This window comes from Lontra canadensis, unplaced genomic scaffold, assembly GCF_010015895.1.
Source record: "Lontra canadensis isolate GAN:19392208 unplaced genomic scaffold, GSC_riverotter_1.0 scaffold10, whole genome shotgun sequence".
Lineage (NCBI taxonomy): Eukaryota > Metazoa > Chordata > Mammalia > Carnivora > Mustelidae > Lontra > Lontra canadensis.
Genome location: NW_022631004.1, coordinates 14,982,704 through 15,003,024, shown reverse-complemented (window position 1 = coordinate 15,003,024; position 20,321 = coordinate 14,982,704). Strand labels below are relative to the sequence as shown.

Below are 20,321 nucleotides of genomic sequence, written 5' to 3'. Positions count from 1 at the left end.
GGAGTAGGCATTCTGGTGCGGGGCGGGGTGGTGGAAATTAAGTCTGAGAACCACCAGGCAGCATTTGGGTGGTGATAACATAGGGGTATGGCAGCTTATTTTGCCAGGGCTGAAGGTGACCAGAAGACTAAGAGGATCATAGATGTATTTGCATATAATCATAAATATGTTGTAAATGCACATGGCATCTCTCAGCAGGGGTCATCCCTGGCTAAGCATTGCTGAAAAATGAATTGTTTGGGAATCCTATATCCTTATAAGTTCTGTTGTAAAATGATAGCTGTGGTTTGCTACAGTTTTTGACCTTTGGATGAGCTTAGTTAGTCACTTGAAGAAAATTTTCAAGTTAAAACTTTGTAGATTTATGGGACTCCTGGGTGGCTCAACCAGTTGGGCGGCTGCCTTCGCTCAGGTCATGATCTTGAGGTCCTGGGATTGAGTCCCACATCAGGCTCCTTGCTTAGCAAGGATCCTGCTTCTCCCTCTGCCTGCTGCTCCCCTGCTGGTGCTCACTCTCTGATTAAAAAAGAAAAATAAAAAATAAAAAAAAACTTTATAGCTTTAAAAGAAAAAAAATTAGCTTTCTGATAAGATACTAAGAAGGAAACACAAAATATTAGCCAAAGAACAAAAACCCCAAACTGTTGTTCTGTGTAGTAGTTACCAGTGGAGATCATAAAATGGAAAGCTGAGGTTTAGTAGGGAACCCGAAACTCCTGGCAGAGGGTTGGTGTCCCTCCCCATGTTCATTAGACAGGCAGCAAGCACCCGAGATTTAACAAATGGGAGTCTTATTCCAAGCTTCATTCTCCTTCAGCAACAACAGCACCCCCCAAGAAACCTCATTAGGTGTGTGTTGAATCACCTTGACTTATGACCTGCCTCCCGGAAGTGCAGCTAGTTGATGCCTGGCTTGCTGCAGTGTCCTTGGGTAGGAGGAGAGAGCAGCCATTGTGCATGAGCACGTGTACACACACACACACACACACACGTGCTGAGACAGGTGGTTGTCCAGCAACAGTCACATGTCAGATAGCAATTTGCAACTCAGAACCACAGAAAGGGGTTGTTTTCCTATTCTGTCTGTTCCAGTCATTTAACTGATGGCAGATGTCCTCAGGGCTATTAGTACATCAGAAGTGTTTTGCTGAGGTTAACCCCTTTTGGACATTGACCAAAATACAAGGGCAACCCCCCGTGTATTAATGACAGCAACAGGGATGAGAAGCACAGGAAGGCTCAGGATCCCTTTAAAACTGTCCATCAGGGGCGCCTGGGTGGCTCAGTGGGTTAAGCCTCTGCCTTCGGCTCAGGTCATGATCCTGGGGTCCTGGGATCGAGCTCTGCTTCGGGCTCTCTGCTCAGCGGGGAGCCTGCTTCCTCCAATCTCTCTCTGCCTGCCTCTCTGCCTACTGTGATCTCTCTCTGTCTGTCAAATAAATAAATAAAATCTTTAAAAAAAAAAAAAACTGTCCGTCAGCTGGGAAGGCGTTTTTAGCATAGGTTTATGCTTCCATCAAGGAATTCCATCACTAATTTCATAAAGTGGGATTGGGGTATGTGTTGAAACACTGTTACTGTTACCCTGAAATAGTGGTTTCTTGGGTTTTCTCTGCTACATTAGAATCCTATAGCAAATTAGGGCATGGCTGTTTATATGGACTGATTGCTCCCTAGAAAAAAACCAAAAGGAGTGAATAGAAGTAGAGATGAGGAAAGAGGGGTTTGAAGGAGGCTGTAGTTAAACGGATAGAAGTGTGCTGGGAGGGAAGGTGAGATCCATTTCCCTGGAGATAGAAATTCACAAGTGATCCTGGCAGGTCAGTGTAGATCCAGAGCTACCCTGGTCCCCTCACTCACCTGTGTGACAAACCCCTGTAGGTGCTACAGGTAATTTCTGAATCCCTGAGGGACTGTGTTGATTATGGTGTGCATAAAGCCATGTCCATAAAATAATGAGAATAACGATGAACCCAAGAGAGGCATCGGTTCACCCCTGGCGATGCTGCCCGGTCTGTATTTAGTCTAGATTTGTATTCTTCACATCCATGCTGTCCCTCCCCAGTATAAACTCAGCTAAAATGTTCCTTAACTTTTGGGCTAGTCATGTTATCTCTTTGTGCCCTCCGAGAGGCAGTACATGTGTAAAGGTCTTCCTGAACCACTAAATGATTAACAGGGGCTTGGACTGTTTAACAGGGTCACGCTAAAGCATTGACCTTTATTTTGTAGGTCAGAGGCTAAGTGGAGAAGAGATTTTCAAGGAAAGAAAGTGCACAAAGAAATGGAAAAGAGAGACTTGTAGGAATGGAGCTAATTTTTTTTCTATTGAAGTTCATTGACATAGGAAAAAAAATACTGTGTAGGTAAAAAGCAGCTTAGTTGACTTGTATTTTAAGAGATCCCACACGTACTAGAAATACCCCACCCAGAGCACTGGTTCCTATTTGTGTAGCCTCCCCAAGCTAACCTCCCTGGCGCTCAGTTTCCTCATCAGAAATAGAAGACTGTTGTTGCTATCAAGTCATTTCTGAGGATTTAATTAAGTACAGTCTGTGAAAGTTAGTACTTAAAAAAGGCAGTTTCCCTTCCGTTTTTCTCTTCTGCTTTTAAAAATTAAGATGTGGGCATCCTATAAATAAATCAAATAATAAAATGCATTTCAGTGGAATTGGGCCAGTTAAAGGAGAAAGGCCAGGGAATGCAAGCAAATGCACGTGAGGATGAGCTGGGAGTTCACCAGTTTGCACAGATCCAGCAAAGGGTTCACAAACCAAGGGAAAAGTATTTAAATTTAAAAAGAAAAAGGCTTAGAAAAACATCGTCAGAGTCTGTTAGCCAAATATTTCAGTCCCCATCTGAAGACTGGAAGCCCAGAAATTTTGGAAATACTATCCTTTATTCATTTTGAGTGGTAGAAACCTCAAACTTCCTGCTGTGGAAAGTGGGGGGTGGCCACTGTATTTTTTTTTTTTTTTTTGGTTAAGGAAAGGGTTGGCTATTTTTTTTTTTTTTTCCTTCTCGAATGGGTGCTGCCATCTGATGTCTTCAAGTGGCATTGCAGTTTCACCTCTAGCTTTTAGGAGCCCTCTGAAATTAACCAGAAAGTGACAGGTTCTTGTTTCTGGCTTGAGGCTCCAAGGATGAAGGTGGGTGACTGCTCTCTGAAACTGAGTTAGCTTAGATATATCTTTTTTTTTTTTTTAAGTGGTAAAGAATTTACTCCTTAAATTTTTCTTCCTTTTGTGTGTTAAAGCTTCCCAATAGTGTTCTGGATGTGAAGTCACCAGACAGCTAAATAGGAACTGTATAGGATGCTGGTGACTCTAGCCTTTTCTTATCTGTTCTTTGCTTTCTGGGAAATCATGGCGACAATACCATGCTATCTGATTCCATCTGATTCTGATACCATGCTCTCTGAAGCTTGGAATAAAATATATTTCTAAAAACGAGCCAAACATTTTTCCTCAATATTTACATTAAAGATTTAACTTATTTATTTAGAGCATGAGTAGGGGAAGGGACAGAGGGAGGGAGAGAATCGAAGCAGACCCTGTGCTCAGTGCGAAGCCCGAAGTGCTTGTCCGCATTAGCTGTGAAAGTAATGTCTTATGTAGATACAAGAGGTGTTTGGAGATGAGCTGTCCAGATGACCTGGGAGTTAGGACTTGTTACCCCCAGTGGGAAAAAAACGGGACCATTTGTCATCTTTTTAAGAATATGAAAGTTAGGGGCACCTGGGTGGCTCAGTGGGTTAAAGCCTCTGCCTTTGGCTCAGGTCATGATCCCAGGGTCCTGGGATCGAGCCCTGCATTGGGCTCTCTGCTCAGCAGGGAGCCTGCTTCCTCCTCTCTCTCTGCCTGCCTCTCTGCCTACTTGTGATTTCTGTCAAGTAAATAAATAAAATCTTAAAAAGAAAGAATACGAAAATTAAGTCTCTTATAGAATTATGTGGAAGTCTATGTCCACAATGTTCATTTCAGGGCACCTGGGTGGCTCAGTGTACTCTGCCTTCGGCTCAGGTCACAATCTCAGGGTCCTGGGATGGAGCCCTGCTTCGGGCTCTCTGTTCATCGGGGAGCCTGCTTCCCCCCCACCCAGCCTGCCTCTCTACCTACTTGTGATCTCTGTCAAATAAATAAAATCTTTAAAAAACAAAAACAAAATGTTCATTTCCCTGAATCTGGAACTAGAGTGGCCTTTGTTCTAATAACATTACTTTGTATTTCTGTCCCACTTGGCAGGTTGTAAAGAGCTTGTACAGCAGTGTTCTCCTGTGCTCCTCCAAGGTGCTGGTGAGGGGAACATTAGTGTTGTGACTCGTAGGTGAGGACCCACAGGCTCCGAGTGGGTCCTGCCTAGGTGGCCTGAGGGCAGCTCTGTGTTTTCCCTGCATCTTACTTAGCAGGGAGGCTGCAGGTCAGGGGAAGGATTTCTCGAGTCAGCTTGTTGACTGATACAGATCACTGAGGGATCTGGAAGCTAGAGTTCTTGTTTTTTGGAATGGTGTAGATGCATCAAGGTCAAGGAGTGGCCAGCCCAAAGAACTCCTGAGGGTCCCACCCAGCCCTGGGGCTTACTGAGTGCCAGGGTGTTTAGAACCCCTCCTCTCAGGCAGGAGGGTGTTGGCTAATGAAACATCATTTCAATCTCCTTCCTAGCTTTTCCCTCTCTAGAGTGTGGAAGGCAAGTGCTACCCAGTTCCCCGCTTTCTGCAGTATGATAATTGGGGGTACAGGGTTGCCTCAGAGTATCCTGAAATGACACGTACTGTTTTTCACAACAGCTCCTGTGTATCGTGGGATGAACCCGCCAAGGCCTGGAATAGTCTTCCTCGGTCTGGATCTGGGCTGTGGTCCTGCGGTTCCGTCACCCCTTAGTGCATTAGTAGCCTGACGCCAGGTGCTGTTGGAGAGAGTCTTCAGGCCACTCTGATTCAGTGAGGAGAGCCAGATTGGAGTCGGGAAACCAGATCTCCTTCAGGCTGTAGCACCAACCACTTTTCTTGCTGCGAACAACTCTCTTAAGCTCTCGGCGTTAGTTTCTTCAAGTGTAAAAGGAGGAGAGGAGAGTTAGTTAGCGTCTCATTTCTGTGGCTCTTTGCAACTTTGAAGCCAGCTAAGCTGGAGAGTCTGCAAGTCTCTGACAGATGTCCTTGTGCTCTGACTTAGCGATGCCATATATAGGAACCTGACCTAAGGAAGCATCTTTGGTGTGTGTGTGCAGAGGTTGAGCTCAGACGATGCTCCCTGAAGGCAGAGCAGATGAGACAGCAGCACAGGGGACCCAGCCCTCAGGGACAGTAAAGGGTTTGTTAAGTTAGCAGTGATGCACCTGCTTAAGAAAATACGGTGTGGTTTTGTTTTTGTTGTTTTTATTGAATAACGTTCAGTGATAGGGTAAAACCTACAGAAGCTTTTTAGTGAGAATTCAGTTTACCTAACCATGATCCCCTTTTTGTAGAAATAGAAGAATGTAAATGTATATATTGAAGAAGGCGTGGAACGTTCCGTAGGAAGATCGGGGATCTCTGGGAGGTGGCATCTTGAGTAATTTGTTTTTCTTTGTGCTTATTAGTATTTTCTAAATGTCCTACTGGGAATGGCTGTTACTTGTGTAAAAAGAAAAGGAACTGTAGAAGCTACTTTAAACTGTTTCATTTACTTTAACAGATGCCTGCAGATGCCTGCTGCATGCAAGGGGTTATACGGAGAGCTTACCGATTCCTCCAGATAATGAATAAAGGACCCTCTGTCTCCTTTGCCTCCCCAGGAAAGGCAGCAGAATGGCCAGCATGCTGTCCCGGCGCCTTGGGAAGCGTTCTCTCCTGGGAGCCCGCGTGTTGGGGCCCCCCGGGGCTGCCCCACCCTCAGAGCCTCAGACTGAGCTGCTGGAAGGGGCGGCTCCCCAGCCCTTCCTGGCCTCCAAGGACACTTCCTGCCAGGAGCAGCCCAAGGAAATCCTCAAGGCTCTCAGCACCTCAGGCCTCCAGCAAGTGGCCTTTCAGCCTGGGCAGAAGGTAGGTTGAACCCCCAGGTGGACAGGTGTGTGATCTTCTTGGGGCTGCCAGCAGTGCCCTGAGTGGCAGACCAGAAACTCCCAGGCACCAGTTTGTGCACAGACATTTTACTTGCAGCCCTGTGGGCCCCTGGGCAGTAGGCTTCCCTAGAGAATGAGCCATCATTTTTTTTTTTTTTAAATATTTTATTTATTTATTTGACAGGCAGAGACCACAAGTAGGCAGAGAGGCTGGCAGAGAGAGAGAGAGCGAGAGAGCGAGAGAGCGAGAGAGAGAGAGAGAGAGAGGAGGAAGCAGGCTCCCTGCTGAGCAGAGAGCCTGATGTAGGGCTCGATCCCAGGACCTTGGAATCATGACCTGAGCCGAAGGCAGAGGCTTTAACCCACTGAGCCACCCAGGTGCCCCAGAATGGGCCATCATTAGTAGACCCAGGGCTCCTCCATGACAGTGCTGTCCGGCATCTGTTATTTTGGAGTTAGGCCTACTCAAAGCCTCAATTCAGAGCACAGCAAGGGCTCTGTTTCTCAGTCTCCCTCCATTTCCAGCTTGACAAAACAAGAATCTTAGGCTTGTAAGAGACAGATAATATTGCATCTTTGAATTCCCTTTAGACATTTTCAAGAGGCAAATGTGTTTAGTCAGAACGATGTTTGTGTTTCCTTTTCCGGTGGTCGCTCTCCTTGTGGCAGGGCCCAGTCATCCCCTGTACCTGATGTAATCACTAGGTCCAAGTGCATTGCCTTCTCAAGGGCCCAGAAATAGAGACTCTACCTTCTCTCTCCTGCTGATGCTTGTGTTGTCCAGGGCTCTCTTCCCATGATAGAAGGTGACCTGCCAACTGCTAGGCATCCTTGAGAGTGTGGTTGGCCCACTTCTCCACCCCTACCAACTTGTCCTCAGGTAGACTTAGAATTCTTTGAAGGGAAAAATGCAGGGTTGATCAGTTCAAGGTCATAGTTGGGGAAACATACAGGCAGCAGATCCATAGGACTTCAAGGGCAAGCCAGAGCAAGTCATCAGGAGGATGGATACATATTCCAAAAGTTCATTTGGTTAAGAATTTAATTCATTTACATTTAAAGTAATTATCAGTAGGTAAGGACTTCCTCTTTTGTTATTTGTTCTCTGATTGTTTTGTAGTTCCATTGTTCTTTCTTCCTTTCTTGCTGTCTTCCCTTGTGAGTTGTTGATTTTGTTTGTTTTTTTTGTAGTCTGTGCTTTGATTCTTTTCTCTTTCTCTTTTGTGTATCTACTAGAGGTTTTTTCTCTCTGGTTACCATGGAGCTTACAGAAAACATCTTATGATTGTGAGAGTCTATTTCAAGATGTTAATATCTTAACTTTAATTGTAAACATATTCCAAGATCAGAGAAAAGTCCAGAAACTGGCATGTTTGTTCTCTCTAGAGAGTTTATATAAGGATCCTTTTGGGGAGAAACTGATCACTGTGGCTCATTTGGGTGCTCAGATGGGAAGTAGGCACCTGGGAACAGCTGCTTGCATTAAAAATGAGTCAGAGACATAGTCTGTAGCAGGTGGATCCTGGCTCTTAGCACTGGGGTCGAGCGGAGGCAGAACCACTGTATACTGACTGCCGGTTGCTCTTTTTCTCCCCTGCAGGTTTATGTGTGGTATGGGGGTCAAGAGTGCACAGGACTGGTGGAGCAGCATAGTTGGGCAGAGGATAAGGTGACGGTCTGGCTTTCGGATCAGAAGCTACAAATCTGCTGTAAGGCAGAGGAGGTGTGGCTGGCCGAGGCCCAGGGCTCTGTGCCCCAGGCACCTCCTCTGGAGCCGGGAACCCCAGTACCAGCCTACAGGCCTGTCTCCAGAAACATTGATGTCCCAAAGAGGTTTGTGTGGGAGCACCTGGGCTCTGGGCTCCGAAAGGTACATGGGTGGTGGGGTATGGGGTTGTGGGCTCGCTTGTGATGGAGAAGGAATGTGAAAGCCCTGGGTGTCTAGTTGTCAAGATACTGGACAAATGGGATACAGAGAGGGGGGCATCCTTTAAAAAACAACAACCCCAGAACAGCATCTTTTCTTCTGTAACTCTAGTATGGGTGGTACATCTTTGGTTGTGGCTAAGGGCTTTTATGGCTCCCTTTCATCCTTAAAGTTAGTAGTTTTACATGATGAAAGACAGGAAAAAATGGCTTCGGTCAGGAGTCTGCAGACTTGTTCTGAGTGGGCCAGGCAGAAAATCATGTTGCTTTATGAGCTAAATAGTCTTGGTCCCGCCTGCTCTGCTGTGGCCGTGTCAGTGCAGCCATAGGTGATATGTAAACATGAGGCATGGTCATGCCCCAATAAAGCGTCACTTGATGGACACTCAGAGTGTCATTTTATGTAATTTCCATGTGTCACACATCAAGAGAATTCTTTTGATTTTTAAAACTATATAAAAATTGTGTCATTCTTCGCTTGCGAGCCACATAAAAACAGGCAGTGGAGCATTTGGCCCACAGCCCACAGATTGCTGACCCCTGGCTTAGATATTCAAAACCATTGATGAGTGAAGAATGTATATATTACTTTAGAATTGTATGATACAGTTTTCCCTGAGACTATTCTGTATTAGGTACTCAAGTGTACATTGATCTTCTAAGACCAAGAAGGAAAATCTGCCAGTGGAGATTGCCTTCTCTAGAGGTTGTGCAAGCAGTTAGGTCCCCATTCCACCCCTCCTTCTGTGTTTGTCTGTGGCTACTGCTGATACCATACATCCGGGTCCTCAGACCAGACCAGAGCAGTAGTTGTTGATTGTGAATTCAGCTGACAAAGAAATTGTTTTGCTCTTCTTCTATGGAAATAAATATTCAGAGATCACACAAAAAGGGGACACTAATTTGTTTAATCTATTACTAGTCCTGGTTTAACTGCTTCAGACCCAGTCGCATATTTCAGTGGATCTCAACAGTCAAGAAGGAATTCATACAATCCTTTGAAATAGTTGAGCCACCTAGAAATTTATTTCAGAGTAACTTTTCATACTTCAGCAGTAACCTATAGACAACTCTGAGTTTACCCACATAGTGTAACTTTATATGGATTTTAAAAAAATTGTATGTAGAATTTTACAGAACTCCACTGGCAAAAGCATTGAGATTTGCACCAGGAGATTTATTTTAGTGTTTCCTGTGTACTTGTTCATTGGCTTGTGTACTAGGTTCAGAAGCTGTCAGAATACGTCATCATTTTTCTCAGGGGAGGGGAAAGGAACTGGTTATTGCTCCCTCTTTAATTTAAATAGAAGATAGGGAAAGGAAGGTAGTTTTGGTGCTTTTGAATTCCAGCAGGCATCTTTTATGCCCATGGTTGATTTTATGGTGTCCCCTCTTTTTTCCCCTAAATAAAGTTCCCAACTTTAAGTCCCAGTGAGAGGTCTGACATGAATTTAGGGGAGAATGCAGAATGCAGACACTTCCCGGTGTCCACAGTGGCCTGGGACCGACCTGCTTGCACCGGGGTTGACTGACTGTAGATACGCAATTCTGCATGGGTATTTTTCATGAAGAATGAGGAGAGACCTTCATGCTTTATTTAGCACGCACACTGGCTGATTGGAGTGGGGGCATGGAGGGGACAGTCCAGAAGTGTGAACCCATCACGCGCCCCGCTGTGTCAGGAAGTAACCTTTGGCACTCACTCACTTGAATCCAGGAAGTCAGACGCGGTGGAAATGGATGAGATGATGGCGGCCATGGTGCTGACGTCCCTGTCCTGCAGCCCCGTCGTGCAGAGCCCTCCCGGGGCTGAGGCCAACTTCTCAGGTGAGGAAGGGGGGCCCCGTGGCGGCTACTGGGTGTGGCGCAAGCCCGCCCCTCGCTGCCTCTGCTTGGATCAGCCCATTGCCTGGCAGTAGGATTGCCGGGGTGTCTCCTCACTGGCTTCTCAGACTGGCTGAGTGACATTGAGTTAGCTGCTTCCATTCTTTTTCTTCAGCTTCCTCAGCTGGGGAGGAGTTTCCTGGTGCATTGTGAAGATGATTGAGCCCGAGGCTGAGCCACACTGGCCGCTCGAGTAAGTTCTTCTATGGGAGTAAGTGAGCGAGGCACTTTGGTGGGGGCCTGAACAGGCCAGTTGAGGAATATTTAGTTCACGAAGGGGAAGCTTACCAAATGGTCCCCTAGTGGCCTCAGAAGATTCACGCCCCTGTTCCAAGTGCCTACTTCAGCCTTGTAAATCAGTGCGGGCCTATAGGCCAAGGACCCGGAATGCACGAGCTGAAGTCGAACGAATCGAATTGCTTAATGCAAAGCAATAGTACGACTTCACAGCAAATTTCTCAATTAAAAGAAAACCTTCTGCCTTGATGCCTAAAATACACTATCGGTAACACGGGAGGAAGAAGGGTTGCTGGATGCTAGTCGTTTGACAAGACTGGTAGTGAACCTGAAGTTCTTTTCGAAATTCATTATAGGGCTGGCCTAACTTACTCCCAGGGAATAACTTTGTCTCCAATGGGGACATCTAACTGAATTGCGAGCTGCTTAGAAGCTTAGGGGAACATTCGTGTTTGCTCAGAGCACATGCCAGGAGGAAAGTGGCCTTTGCAGGTGTCCCTCATAAGGAAATGCCATGGATGAAGGTAAATTTAAAGGAGCAACGAGGCAGGCTTACTCTTCTTCACCCAGAGCCTGTGGTCAGTGCTGAGGCTGCCAGAGTGAGTTGTGGCCATCAGCCAGCCCGAGTGGCGCAAGTCAGCATTGCACACCTGCTCCGTTAGTGCTTGGGGGCTGCACAAGCAGAATGCGGAGGGAAGGAGTCAATTTTACATGTTCAGGAAATTTACAAGCTTAGGAGATCCAGGAGGTTTGTCAACTGCAGGAAGGTCAGAAAGTGTCATAAAGGGAAAGAAAATCAGTGACTCCAGGTCCCATCAGGGTCTGTGCGTGTATCTGTATGTATCGTACATAAACATACGTGATCACACACAGTCGGACGCCAACATACGCACCCCTGACGGATGATACGCCGGATCCTGATTTCTTAGGTCCCTGTTCGACCAGCATTTTTAATCGTCTGTTAAAGATTTTTTTCCATGACAGTATATTTTGGATCCTGTGGTCGAAGTTAGCGGAGAAAGTAAGGCTTTCTTGGCGGCTAACGATACTGGCGTCTTCTGCAAGGTGAGGTCTGTACCTTGCTGCGGTCACGGGTACTGTTGGCGCAGAAACCACCTGTTTTCTCTGTTGTCTGTATTAGGGCTGTGTGTTTGTGTGTGTGTGTGTGTGTGAGAAGAACCAAGGAAATGACAACGCGCTCTCACAGATTTCACTGTAAAGCCTCATCGCTATGCATTTGCGGCAGAGCACTTTGTTTTCACGGGATGGGATATTCTGTTAACCTTGCCCTAGAAGATCTTACTGATCTACGGAAGAGTCATTTCTGTTTGTCTTATAACTTACAGATCAGTTTATGATATTAAATGTTTTGTTTTCTGTTTTTCTTCCTCTGTAAGTCAGTTGGCCAGTTTTCAGCATTGGAGCCATTTGAACGGTTCCTCTGTGGAAGGCAGCTGTATTGTGTGGTTGGCTGCTGTTGGACCTACCCTTTCTCGCTAGAGCTCTGATCTCACCTAACGCAGCATTCTGCTCCCTGACCCTTCTTTCCCTCGTAGGTTTCCTGAGTAGACATGTGTGGGCCCTGGACCCATTGGCCTGTTGGTGGCTCCGGAATTCTTCCCCAGAGGGCTACCCTGTTTTTTTTTTTTTCCTTTCCCTTACGATTTACTTACTTATTTTAGAGAGCGAGAAAGAGAGTCAGCTCGGGGGTGGGGAGGGGCTGAGGAAGAGGGAGACAGAGAATCTCAGGCAGACTCCCTGTTGAGCCTGTAGCCCGATGTGGGGCTTGATCCCTGAAACCTGAGATCATGACCTGAGCCGAAACCGAGAGTCAGACACTTAACGGACTGCCACCCAGGCGCCCGGAAGGTCTACCCTGTGTTAAGCCCTTACGTGTATGTGTTGAAACTGGGGGTTAAGAAGTCCTAGCTTTGAGACTTAACAGCGATACTTCGGGAAGGAAGAGTTCCTCCTCCCATTCTGTTTGGGTGGGCTTCTCACATGGAGGAGAGCCTGTGTTGGAAACATGTAATGCTGAGAGTCTATTTCAGATGTCTGGATGAGCCTAGAAGCCTTCGGGAATCTGGAGCAGGATGAGAGAAAAGCAGTAGGATTTTTGACCTGGCCCCAGGGGATGTGGTAGTCGATCTCAGAACCCAAGGTTGGGCAGCTCTGTAGGACACCTGCCCGTGTTGGCAGCTGGGGCTTTGGGGGACGTGGCCTGTGTACCTACACATGTCACAGCCTTTCCCCTGCTTCTCTTGTGATTTCTATGTATTAGCATTTCAGATTCTCCTGTCCTATCAATCCGGATTTATGGCCTCGGCAGGGAGAGTCTGGGTTGGGCCTAAAGCAGCCTGGGGACAGGCCATGTGGAGGCTGAGAATTTCGCCTGTGTCCCTATGCAGACTCAATGCTGGGAGCAGGTTGGCAGATGCAGGGTCGTATGGGCTGGAAGATCCTCCCCGTGAGCTGTGATCATTCTGAGTTACTCTCAGAGTTGGTTTTCCCTTCTCCAGCTGTGGGATTTACCGGTGAGCACGGGAGTCACAGAGCTGTGGCCACCTTTGGTAAATGTCGCACTTCCTGTGGCTCTAAGATCTGGTAGGATTGTCTTCCACATGCAGGTTTTGATGTCCTTGCCTGGGTTTTCATAATCAAAAGGTGTTTTTCAAGAAAGCCTGGCCAAGGATCCCTCAGGTCGGCCTTTCCATCTGACTCTGCTGCTGGGAAAGGGTCCCCAGGGAGATGAGGGACACTCGTCTGTGCAAGTTCTCACCTACCCTTCTAGGCCCCAGTGCAGGAGGGCTTTTCCCTCCCCACACCCCAGCTCCTGCTCCTCCCCTGCTTGGTTTGTCTTTTTTTTTTTTTTTTTTTTTTTACATACAGAGTGAGAGATACATTTTAATTAGGTCTTTCTATTAATAATCTGTAAAACAAAGTTGCTGTGTGTCTGTTGGTTAATTACCAGTGTGGCTATGGTAGGAAATGGCCACTAGCAACAGAGCAGGGCAACTTCATGGAAGCTCAGAAAAGAGAGGTCTTGGGGGATCCCCTCTGTCCCCCATGGAGTGGCAGAGCCAGAGCCTGGAACTGGATTCAGGAACCCAGACTCCAGACTCGAATTTCATGGTCTCCGACGGGGGCTATTGGTTGGAATCTGGCATAGACAGAACTGGGCCAGAGGCCCGGCCCGGGCATCACGAGTGACCACTGTCTGTCTTCTCTCTGGTCAGCTGCGCGAGCTGCTGGTGATCCGTGGAAGGAGAGCGGTGACGTGTCTGACAGCGGCAGCAGCACCACCAGTGGGCACTGGAGTGCTGGCAGTGGCATTTCTACTCCCTCGCCTCCCCACCCCCAGGCAAGCCCCAAGTATTTGGGGGATGCCTTTGGTTCTCCCCAGACTGATAATGGGTTTGAGACCGACCCGGATGCTTTCCTGTTGGATGAACCGGCTCCACGCAAAAGAAAGGTATGTGGTGGGGCATGGGGCGGACCACAGCTGGGGGCCAGCTGTGGAGGGGCGGGGCCCCACAGGTCCTCCGGTCTCAGGTGCAGGCCCCTTTTCATTTCCCTTTGCTTCTGTGTTCCCTTGTGATGCCCGCAGGGGCACACTCCTCCTCTTTCGCACCTACCCCTTCTCACCCCTGCTGTGATCCCTGCCTTGTACCTGGCCCTCCTACAGGACTTGTGTGCCGGGGCCACTAGTGGGGGTCTTACCGCCACCCCCCCCACCCTCCAGACTCAGTGCTGCTGCTGACCCCAGGACCGTCTCCTCCTGGCTCCTGGCTCTCTGCCTCTTCCTGTCCGGTCTCTGGTACCAAAGAATCCCTTCCCTAGAGCCTTTTGCTGGGTTCTGTTTGAGGGTGGCCGACATCCCCACGGGTGAGGATGAGGGGCCTCTCCTGACACTCCCATCTCCCTTTCTCCTAGAACTCCGTGAAGGTGATGTACAAGTGCCTGTGGCCAAACTGTGGCAAAGTTCTGCGCTCGATTGTGGGCATCAAACGACATGTCAAGGCCCTCCACCTGGGGTAGGTGTCGTCCTGCTTGCTTGGGGACGCACTCAGGCATTCCTCTGCCTTTCTGGTTCCCTGTGACCCACAGCCAATAGCGGTTCCAAGACCATTGCTGAGAACAGCACCTGATGCCTGTCCCTCACCCTTCTGTCTGGCAGAATAGCCTGGTGGAAAGAGATCTTTGCTGAGAAGGAAGGGCCCTCTTCTCATGGTGAATGGTGATGCTCTTCTGGGGAGGGAGCTCTGTCCATCTTGTGCACGTGTCTTCCTGCCTCACCTTAGGAAGCAGGCAGTTTTAGGTCTGGGTAGAGACTAGGTAATTTGGTGAGAGTTCACTGTGGCCTCCACAACTGCTTCCCGCCAGGGAGCCGGGGTTCCCTTAGCTCTGACTTCCAGGAGCCTGGCCTGCTCATGGCAGCAGAAACAGACCCGTAGCGCTTCCCTTGAGGACAGAGTGTGACCACATGCAGGGCCCAGGGACCCAGAGAGGCCCCGTGGCAGAGCCAGATGACTGAGTGTTGCAGGACGAGAAGTGTCTACGCGTTCTGTGAGAGGGGGAGCCTTATGTGTCAGGAAGAACAGGGCGCACTCCTCTGGGATGTCGCATCAGCAGTGGGGCTCCTTCCCTGACTTGGTTGGGTTTGCCTGAGCAAGCATTCCTTCCTCTTGGGCTGCTGTGTCTGAAGTGACCATCCCCATGTCTCCCTCCCTCACAGAGACACCGTGGACTCAGACCAGTTCAAGCGGGAGGAGGATTTCTACTACACAGAGGTGCAGATGAAGGAGGAAGCTGCTGCTGCTGGTGCCACCACAGCCGACCCAGCTCCCACCCCTGGCATGACCAGCCCGCCCCTCGCACTCCTTCCACCACCTCCTGCAAAAACCCAGTCCTCAGGCCCAGAACACCCTGGCCTGGAGTCTTACCTGCCCTCTGGTGCTCTCAGCAAGTCAGCTCCTGGCTCCTTCTGGCACATTCAGGCTGACCACGCGTACCAGGTGTGGGGCTGGGGCACACGGGGAGCTCAGCTTCATGGCTGGGAAGCTGTTCTGTGTCTGACCTGTCACTGGCCAGTCTGATCACAGGCCACTGACCACCAGGGTCGAAGGCAGAGGCCTTAGTCTAAATGGCCAATCTCTAGCTTCTACAAAGAAGCAAAGGAAAATGACTTCACACTCAATAAATGTGGGAATTCCAGAGCTCTCCATTGGTGGCTCTCGTGACTATGACCTGAAATCTGCCTGAATGCCTGAGTAGCCAGGTCGATGGACTTAAACTGGGGAGTTGTTACATCACTGGTTATACAAGGGGATGGAGTCACGTAGTTGGACTTCCCACAGTAAATCCCTAGCTCCTAAAATGGCGTGATGTTAACAAACAGTCCGGATTCCATTTTTTTTGAATACCTGCTGTGTGTCAAGCTTTGGGCTTAGCTTTTCAAATAGAATAAGACATAGTCCCAGACCTTGTGAAGTGCATGGTTTAGCCGGAGAGAGAAATGAATAAGTCTAATTAATTATAATAAATAGAGTACCTTATGAGAGGCAGGAGAGATTCCTGGGTTCAGGAAGAACCAAGCTGTTGTGCCTGTGGGGGTGGGCACGTTGTCACAGAGAGGTGACACGTTTGGTGACCTTTAGGACACATAGCTGGTACTCAGTGAACGCACAGCTTGCTTTGTGCCATTAAAAACAAATCCTTTTCTGCCTACAGCTTGGTTTTATCAGACTCTAGGCTGACTCGCAAGTTAGTAATTAAAAAGCCATGCTTTCAGTCAGAAAGCCTTCACACGATGGGCCAGCTCTCCTCATTAGAACGAGTGGCTGCTGGGCTAGTTCACATGTGGCCAGGGTCAGGGGGCCCTTTGCACAGCTTTCTGACCGTTGAGCTGGGACCTTGAGAGGGCAGCTGGGGCTCTTACGAGCAGACCTAAGCCTGGGCACCTGGCAGCATGTCGCTTCTTCCAGTGGCTGCCCAGGGACACCATAAGCTTCGTGTGGCACTACCGCATGGACTCAGGAGGCGTGCGGACTTCTTCTGGGCACCTGCCTGTACCATGTTCTTGGTAGGTGAGCGGGCGGAGATGCTAGTCCATGCTGATGATTCAGTCTGAGGCTGGCACAAAGACCCGCTCTGAGAGGAGGAGTCCAAGAAAACACTTGGAGCCTGGGACTAAGGAGAATAGCTCGAGGACTTGGGCTTGCTGCTCTCTTTCTCTCTCTCTTTCTTGGGCAGAGGGTTCAGGTGCATCCTGGTATCGTCCGCTTGGAGGCCCATGCTCTGCTGGGGCCCGGGAAGTTACAGGGAGTGCAGGTGGACTTGAGCTTTGCCCGAGTGGCCCAAGCCTGACCCGCTCTTGTCTCCAACAGGCCCTGCCGTCCTTCCAGATCCCTGTGTCGCCACACATCTACACCAGTATTAGCTGGGCTGCCGCCCCCTCCACGGCCTCCTCCCTCTCTCCAGTGAGTATGATTGTCTCTGAGCCCATGGGCACCCCCTGGGGACTCCGGAGCAAGCCTGAGGCCATTCCCCCCACCACGTGCCTCCAGCACCCAAACTTCTTGAAGGCCTTCATGCACTCTCCCCTTGCTTTGCACTCCCCAGTGGCTCACAGCCCCTCTTGGGAGGTGCAAGGCGGGTGTGTGCAGAGAACCCAGATTAAGCAGTCTGGGTCAGCACCCTGCTGAACCCTGGGTATCTGTGGGTGCTTGTTAAGGTTTTAGTGGGCAGAGGAGAAGAAGGTAGAGAATGTGGGGAAGCTGGAGAGGATGAGGGTAGGCAAGACAGAAGATGGGAGCTCGTCGGGGCCCTGCATGTGGTAGGCCGCGGCCTTAGGTTGCTGAACTAAAATCAACCACTTCTGAGCCTGGTGGGTCGTAGTCTTCAGTGTCTCACTCTGCCTGCACTCCTCTTTGCCGGGCCCCTGCCCACCTCCACCTGGAGTATCTTACCAGAGAAGGCATCCAAGAAGGGCTCGGCAGGTGTGGCTGATGGCCCAGTGGCATGGTTCTCTCCCCTTTCAGTCCTGCCCTTCTGTCCTGGCCTGTGCTGATGGCCTCTCTCTCTGCGCCCAGGTCCGGAGCCGGTCGCTAAGCTTCAGCGAGCCCCAGCAGCCACCACCGGCAGTGAAATCTCACCTGATTGTTACTTCTCCACCCCGGGCCCAGAGCAGTGCCAGGTGAGTGAGACCGTTGGCTCCTGAGGCCACCGTCCTGGCATCCATCCCCACCCTGCCTTCTGCAAACTCACCGCCTGAGTCTCTGGGTTTCGGGCTTCATTCCCTGCAGTGGGGGAGGCGGCCCAGGGGCCCAGGGACACACTTGGGTGGGGAAAGGCTTTTGCTCCTCCAGCTGTGTCCCAGGTCTTAACCAGGAGGGCGTGTCTGTACCCTTCTGACTCTTTTGTTGACAGGAAAGCCCGCGGAGAGGCTAAGAAGTGCCGGAAAGTGTATGGCATCGAGCACCGGGACCAGTGGTGCACGGCCTGCCGCTGGAAGAAGGCCTGCCAGCGCTTCCTGGACTGAACCTGTCCCACCGGCCTGTCCTCTTCGTGCCCTGCCCCAACTGGCAGCCAGATGACAAAAGACAGCCGAGTCACAAGCCCTCGGCAGAAGCCTAAAAGATGAAGAGTGGACATTGGGAGTTTGGGCTCTGTTGGCTAAGGTTCAGTTGTTAAAACATTTCCCACCCCCTCACCCTTTTTGGGAACATTTTAGTTTTTTTTAAAAGAAGAAAGGAAAATAACCCCCACGCCAAAATAGGAGAGAGCCAAAACTGACCAAGGGTATTCTGCAGTGAACCAGAGACCAAAGAATTAATTACCCTCTCTTTCCACGTCTCTCTCTAGGGGATTAGTTTGCATGTCTCAAAAGACAGAACAGCTCATTCCATTTCCTGCTGAGTTGGTGAAGTCTTTGCTTTCTCAACTCTTCCTGAAGGGACTGTGAGCAAGATGGATTTACTTTTCTTAAAAAAAAAAATTCTGGCTGATGAGTCCAAGAGCAGGACCTGTCATGGGTAGGGTGGGGAGAGTGGGGTGGGGGGAGGGGAAATCTGTGCACTTTTTAAGGTGCAGCCGGCCCCTCTTCTCCCCCCCAAATCTGGGAGAAGGGAGAGCCTGTTCTCACCGAGTGGCTTCCATGGAAGTAAAAGGAAAACCCTTTCTTGATGACAACGATTTGAACCTGGGGTCCCTCAGCTGTTGGGTTGTTTCCCAACAAATACTGTATGGCTTCTTCTCAAAGCCCAGACTAGTAGGTTTTTAAAGACTGTCCCCAGATAGCTGAGCCAAAAGGCTATATGAATTCACTTTTTTAAAATGTGGCAGTTAAACACTAACTACCTTGACCATTTCCCCCTCTTTCCTTGAGGAAAAGCTGGAGGGTTTCAGGATCTGTGAATGCCCTCTGCTGTTCTCTGAGTAAATGAACTCCCTCTTGATGTTCCTGCCTCCAGTTATGGACATGACACCTCCGAAACACCTTGTGTTCTTTTCCCCGTGCATTCAGAGCCTTTTATCTGATTAAAGTTCCCTTCTGCTGGGGGAAGAGGCCCCCTTTGGCATGCCCTGCACAGGTTCCTCTGTCTGGTTTTCCCAGGGATTGTCCTGTTTCCTCCCAAGGCTGCGGTTAGGGGTCGTGTGGGGGGAGGGAAGAGAAGAAGAGGTAGAAAGGTAGGTGGCAGCTTGCCCCAGAGATGGAGAGGGAGTTGGCAGGTTCCAGATCGTTCTCCCAGGAGAATCCAGTTTCCCTCGTGAGGTGAGAAGTGGGAAGGACATCTCTCCCATCAGTGTTCACAGCTTCTGGATTTTTATCTGTGTCCTTCCAATCCCTGTGATGATGGGAAGGTCGGTTTGATCCCGAGTAACCTTCTCAGGTTATTTGCTGAGCACTGTTTCTTGCCTGCAGAGGGGAGAGGGAAGGAGCCCCGAGGAACTCCGGTGAGGAGGGGTCAGATTAGCAGCTTCTGGGCTTTAGCACTTGTGGTTTCTGGAGCCCTCAAGGACTGAGAGGAGCCTGCATTGGGGTTTGCGAAGTAAATTAGCAAAGCTATTCTGGTTGATGTGAAGGGAGATGTAGGTGGGGAGTTCAGTGCCCTCCCATCTGTGCTTAATAGAGATCAGACATGCTTAGCCCTCAGGGGAGGGCACGTTTTGTTTGGGAGCTCCATTTTGAAGACTTATTTGGGAGTTCCTCAGGCCTGTAAGATCGGGCCACCTGGTGCCACCTGCCCTGGGGCACCAGCGCTGCTCCTGCATCCCAGAGGTCAGGGGCTCAGGAATCCCACCGAGGCCCCTGTCCTGTGGCTGGGCAGCAGTGTACATCCCCTGGGTGTCACTGAGGCTGTCCTCTTCTCCCAGGTGCAACTCCCTGGCTTTCGAGGCTCCTTTGGCCACTTTGCGTGGGAATTGTGCGGGCACTTGACAATCTGTGACACCCTGAGTGTTAGCAAACACGCCAACCTTAGAGATAGGATGGTGTGATGAGTGATAGTGGCCCAGCTTTGGTGATGGAGGGGTGTCTTTGGTGGTGATGGGGTATGTTTTTATAATTTAGTAAAAAAAAAAAAAAAATGTGGAATCTGTCCCTAAAGCCCGAGACCAGGCCAACAAGAGGCGGCCCAGGGTTCTCCTTCCTGTCCCTTCCACCTCCCTGAGAATTAAAAGCTGACAGCAGGTCGTTGCTTGTCCTGACCCTTCACTTCCATTCCCTCCCCTCGGTGTCCATCTTCAGATCTTATCAGTGAGGGGAGGGAGTGTTTGGGACTGGAGGACTCTGCCAAGCAGTCTTCCCCTCCCTCCTTCATCACAGCTCTTGCTGAATCTCGTCTTTAGGAAAGCTGTTTTCATTTTCCCCCTCAGTTTGGACCGTGGAGCTATAACTGGATGTAAAGATTTCCTCTAAGTAAGGTAGGCTTCTCCTGTCGTTGGTACCCGAGGCAGCAAAGGAAGAGAGAAAAAAAATGGATGAAACAGTTTAAAAACTGAGGGGTTTTTGTTTGTTTGATTTTTGTTTTTTAATGTTTTATTTTGGTATAGCTTTCCCTGTCCCTGTCAGCTCCTCTCTCCTTTTTGGTGGTGGTGGCCTCCTCTGGCCTCTGTCCTCCCACTCCTCCATCTTGTGGCTGTGGTGTTGGTCCTTGACATGTGGTCTGTCCTTGGGGTTGCCCCAGTTGTTTCTTCCCAGAGGTTGGGGGTGGCTTGTGAACCGATCAGCGACT

At 49.5% G+C, this 20,321-nt stretch overlaps 1 protein-coding gene across 3 annotated transcripts in view; it reads left to right on the top strand.

Annotated features, from left to right (window-relative positions):
- The window catches only part of ZNF395 (zinc finger protein 395), a 42,019-nt gene extending 22,751 nt beyond the window's left edge, over nt 1-19,268 (top strand). For 2 of the 3 annotated variants that reach the window (XM_032855697.1, XM_032855698.1), the window contains exons 2-10: nt 5,773-6,019; nt 7,640-7,872; nt 9,683-9,792; nt 13,323-13,558; nt 14,020-14,120; nt 14,822-15,101; nt 16,473-16,565; nt 17,178-17,281; nt 17,515-19,268. In XM_032855697.1, the coding sequence (XP_032711588.1) occupies nt 5,786-6,019; nt 7,640-7,872; nt 9,683-9,792; nt 13,323-13,558; nt 14,020-14,120; nt 14,822-15,101; nt 16,473-16,565; nt 17,178-17,281; nt 17,515-17,626 (1,503 nt within the window). In that variant the 5' untranslated portion in view covers nt 5,773-5,785 and the 3' untranslated portion in view covers nt 17,627-19,268. The remainder of the gene's footprint in view (nt 1-5,772; nt 6,020-7,639; nt 7,873-9,682; nt 9,793-13,322; nt 13,559-14,019; nt 14,121-14,821; nt 15,102-16,472; nt 16,566-17,177; nt 17,282-17,514) is intronic. The other variant, XM_032855699.1, reaches the window with a different exon arrangement.
- The last annotated feature ends 1,053 nt before the right edge of the window (nt 19,269-20,321 follow it).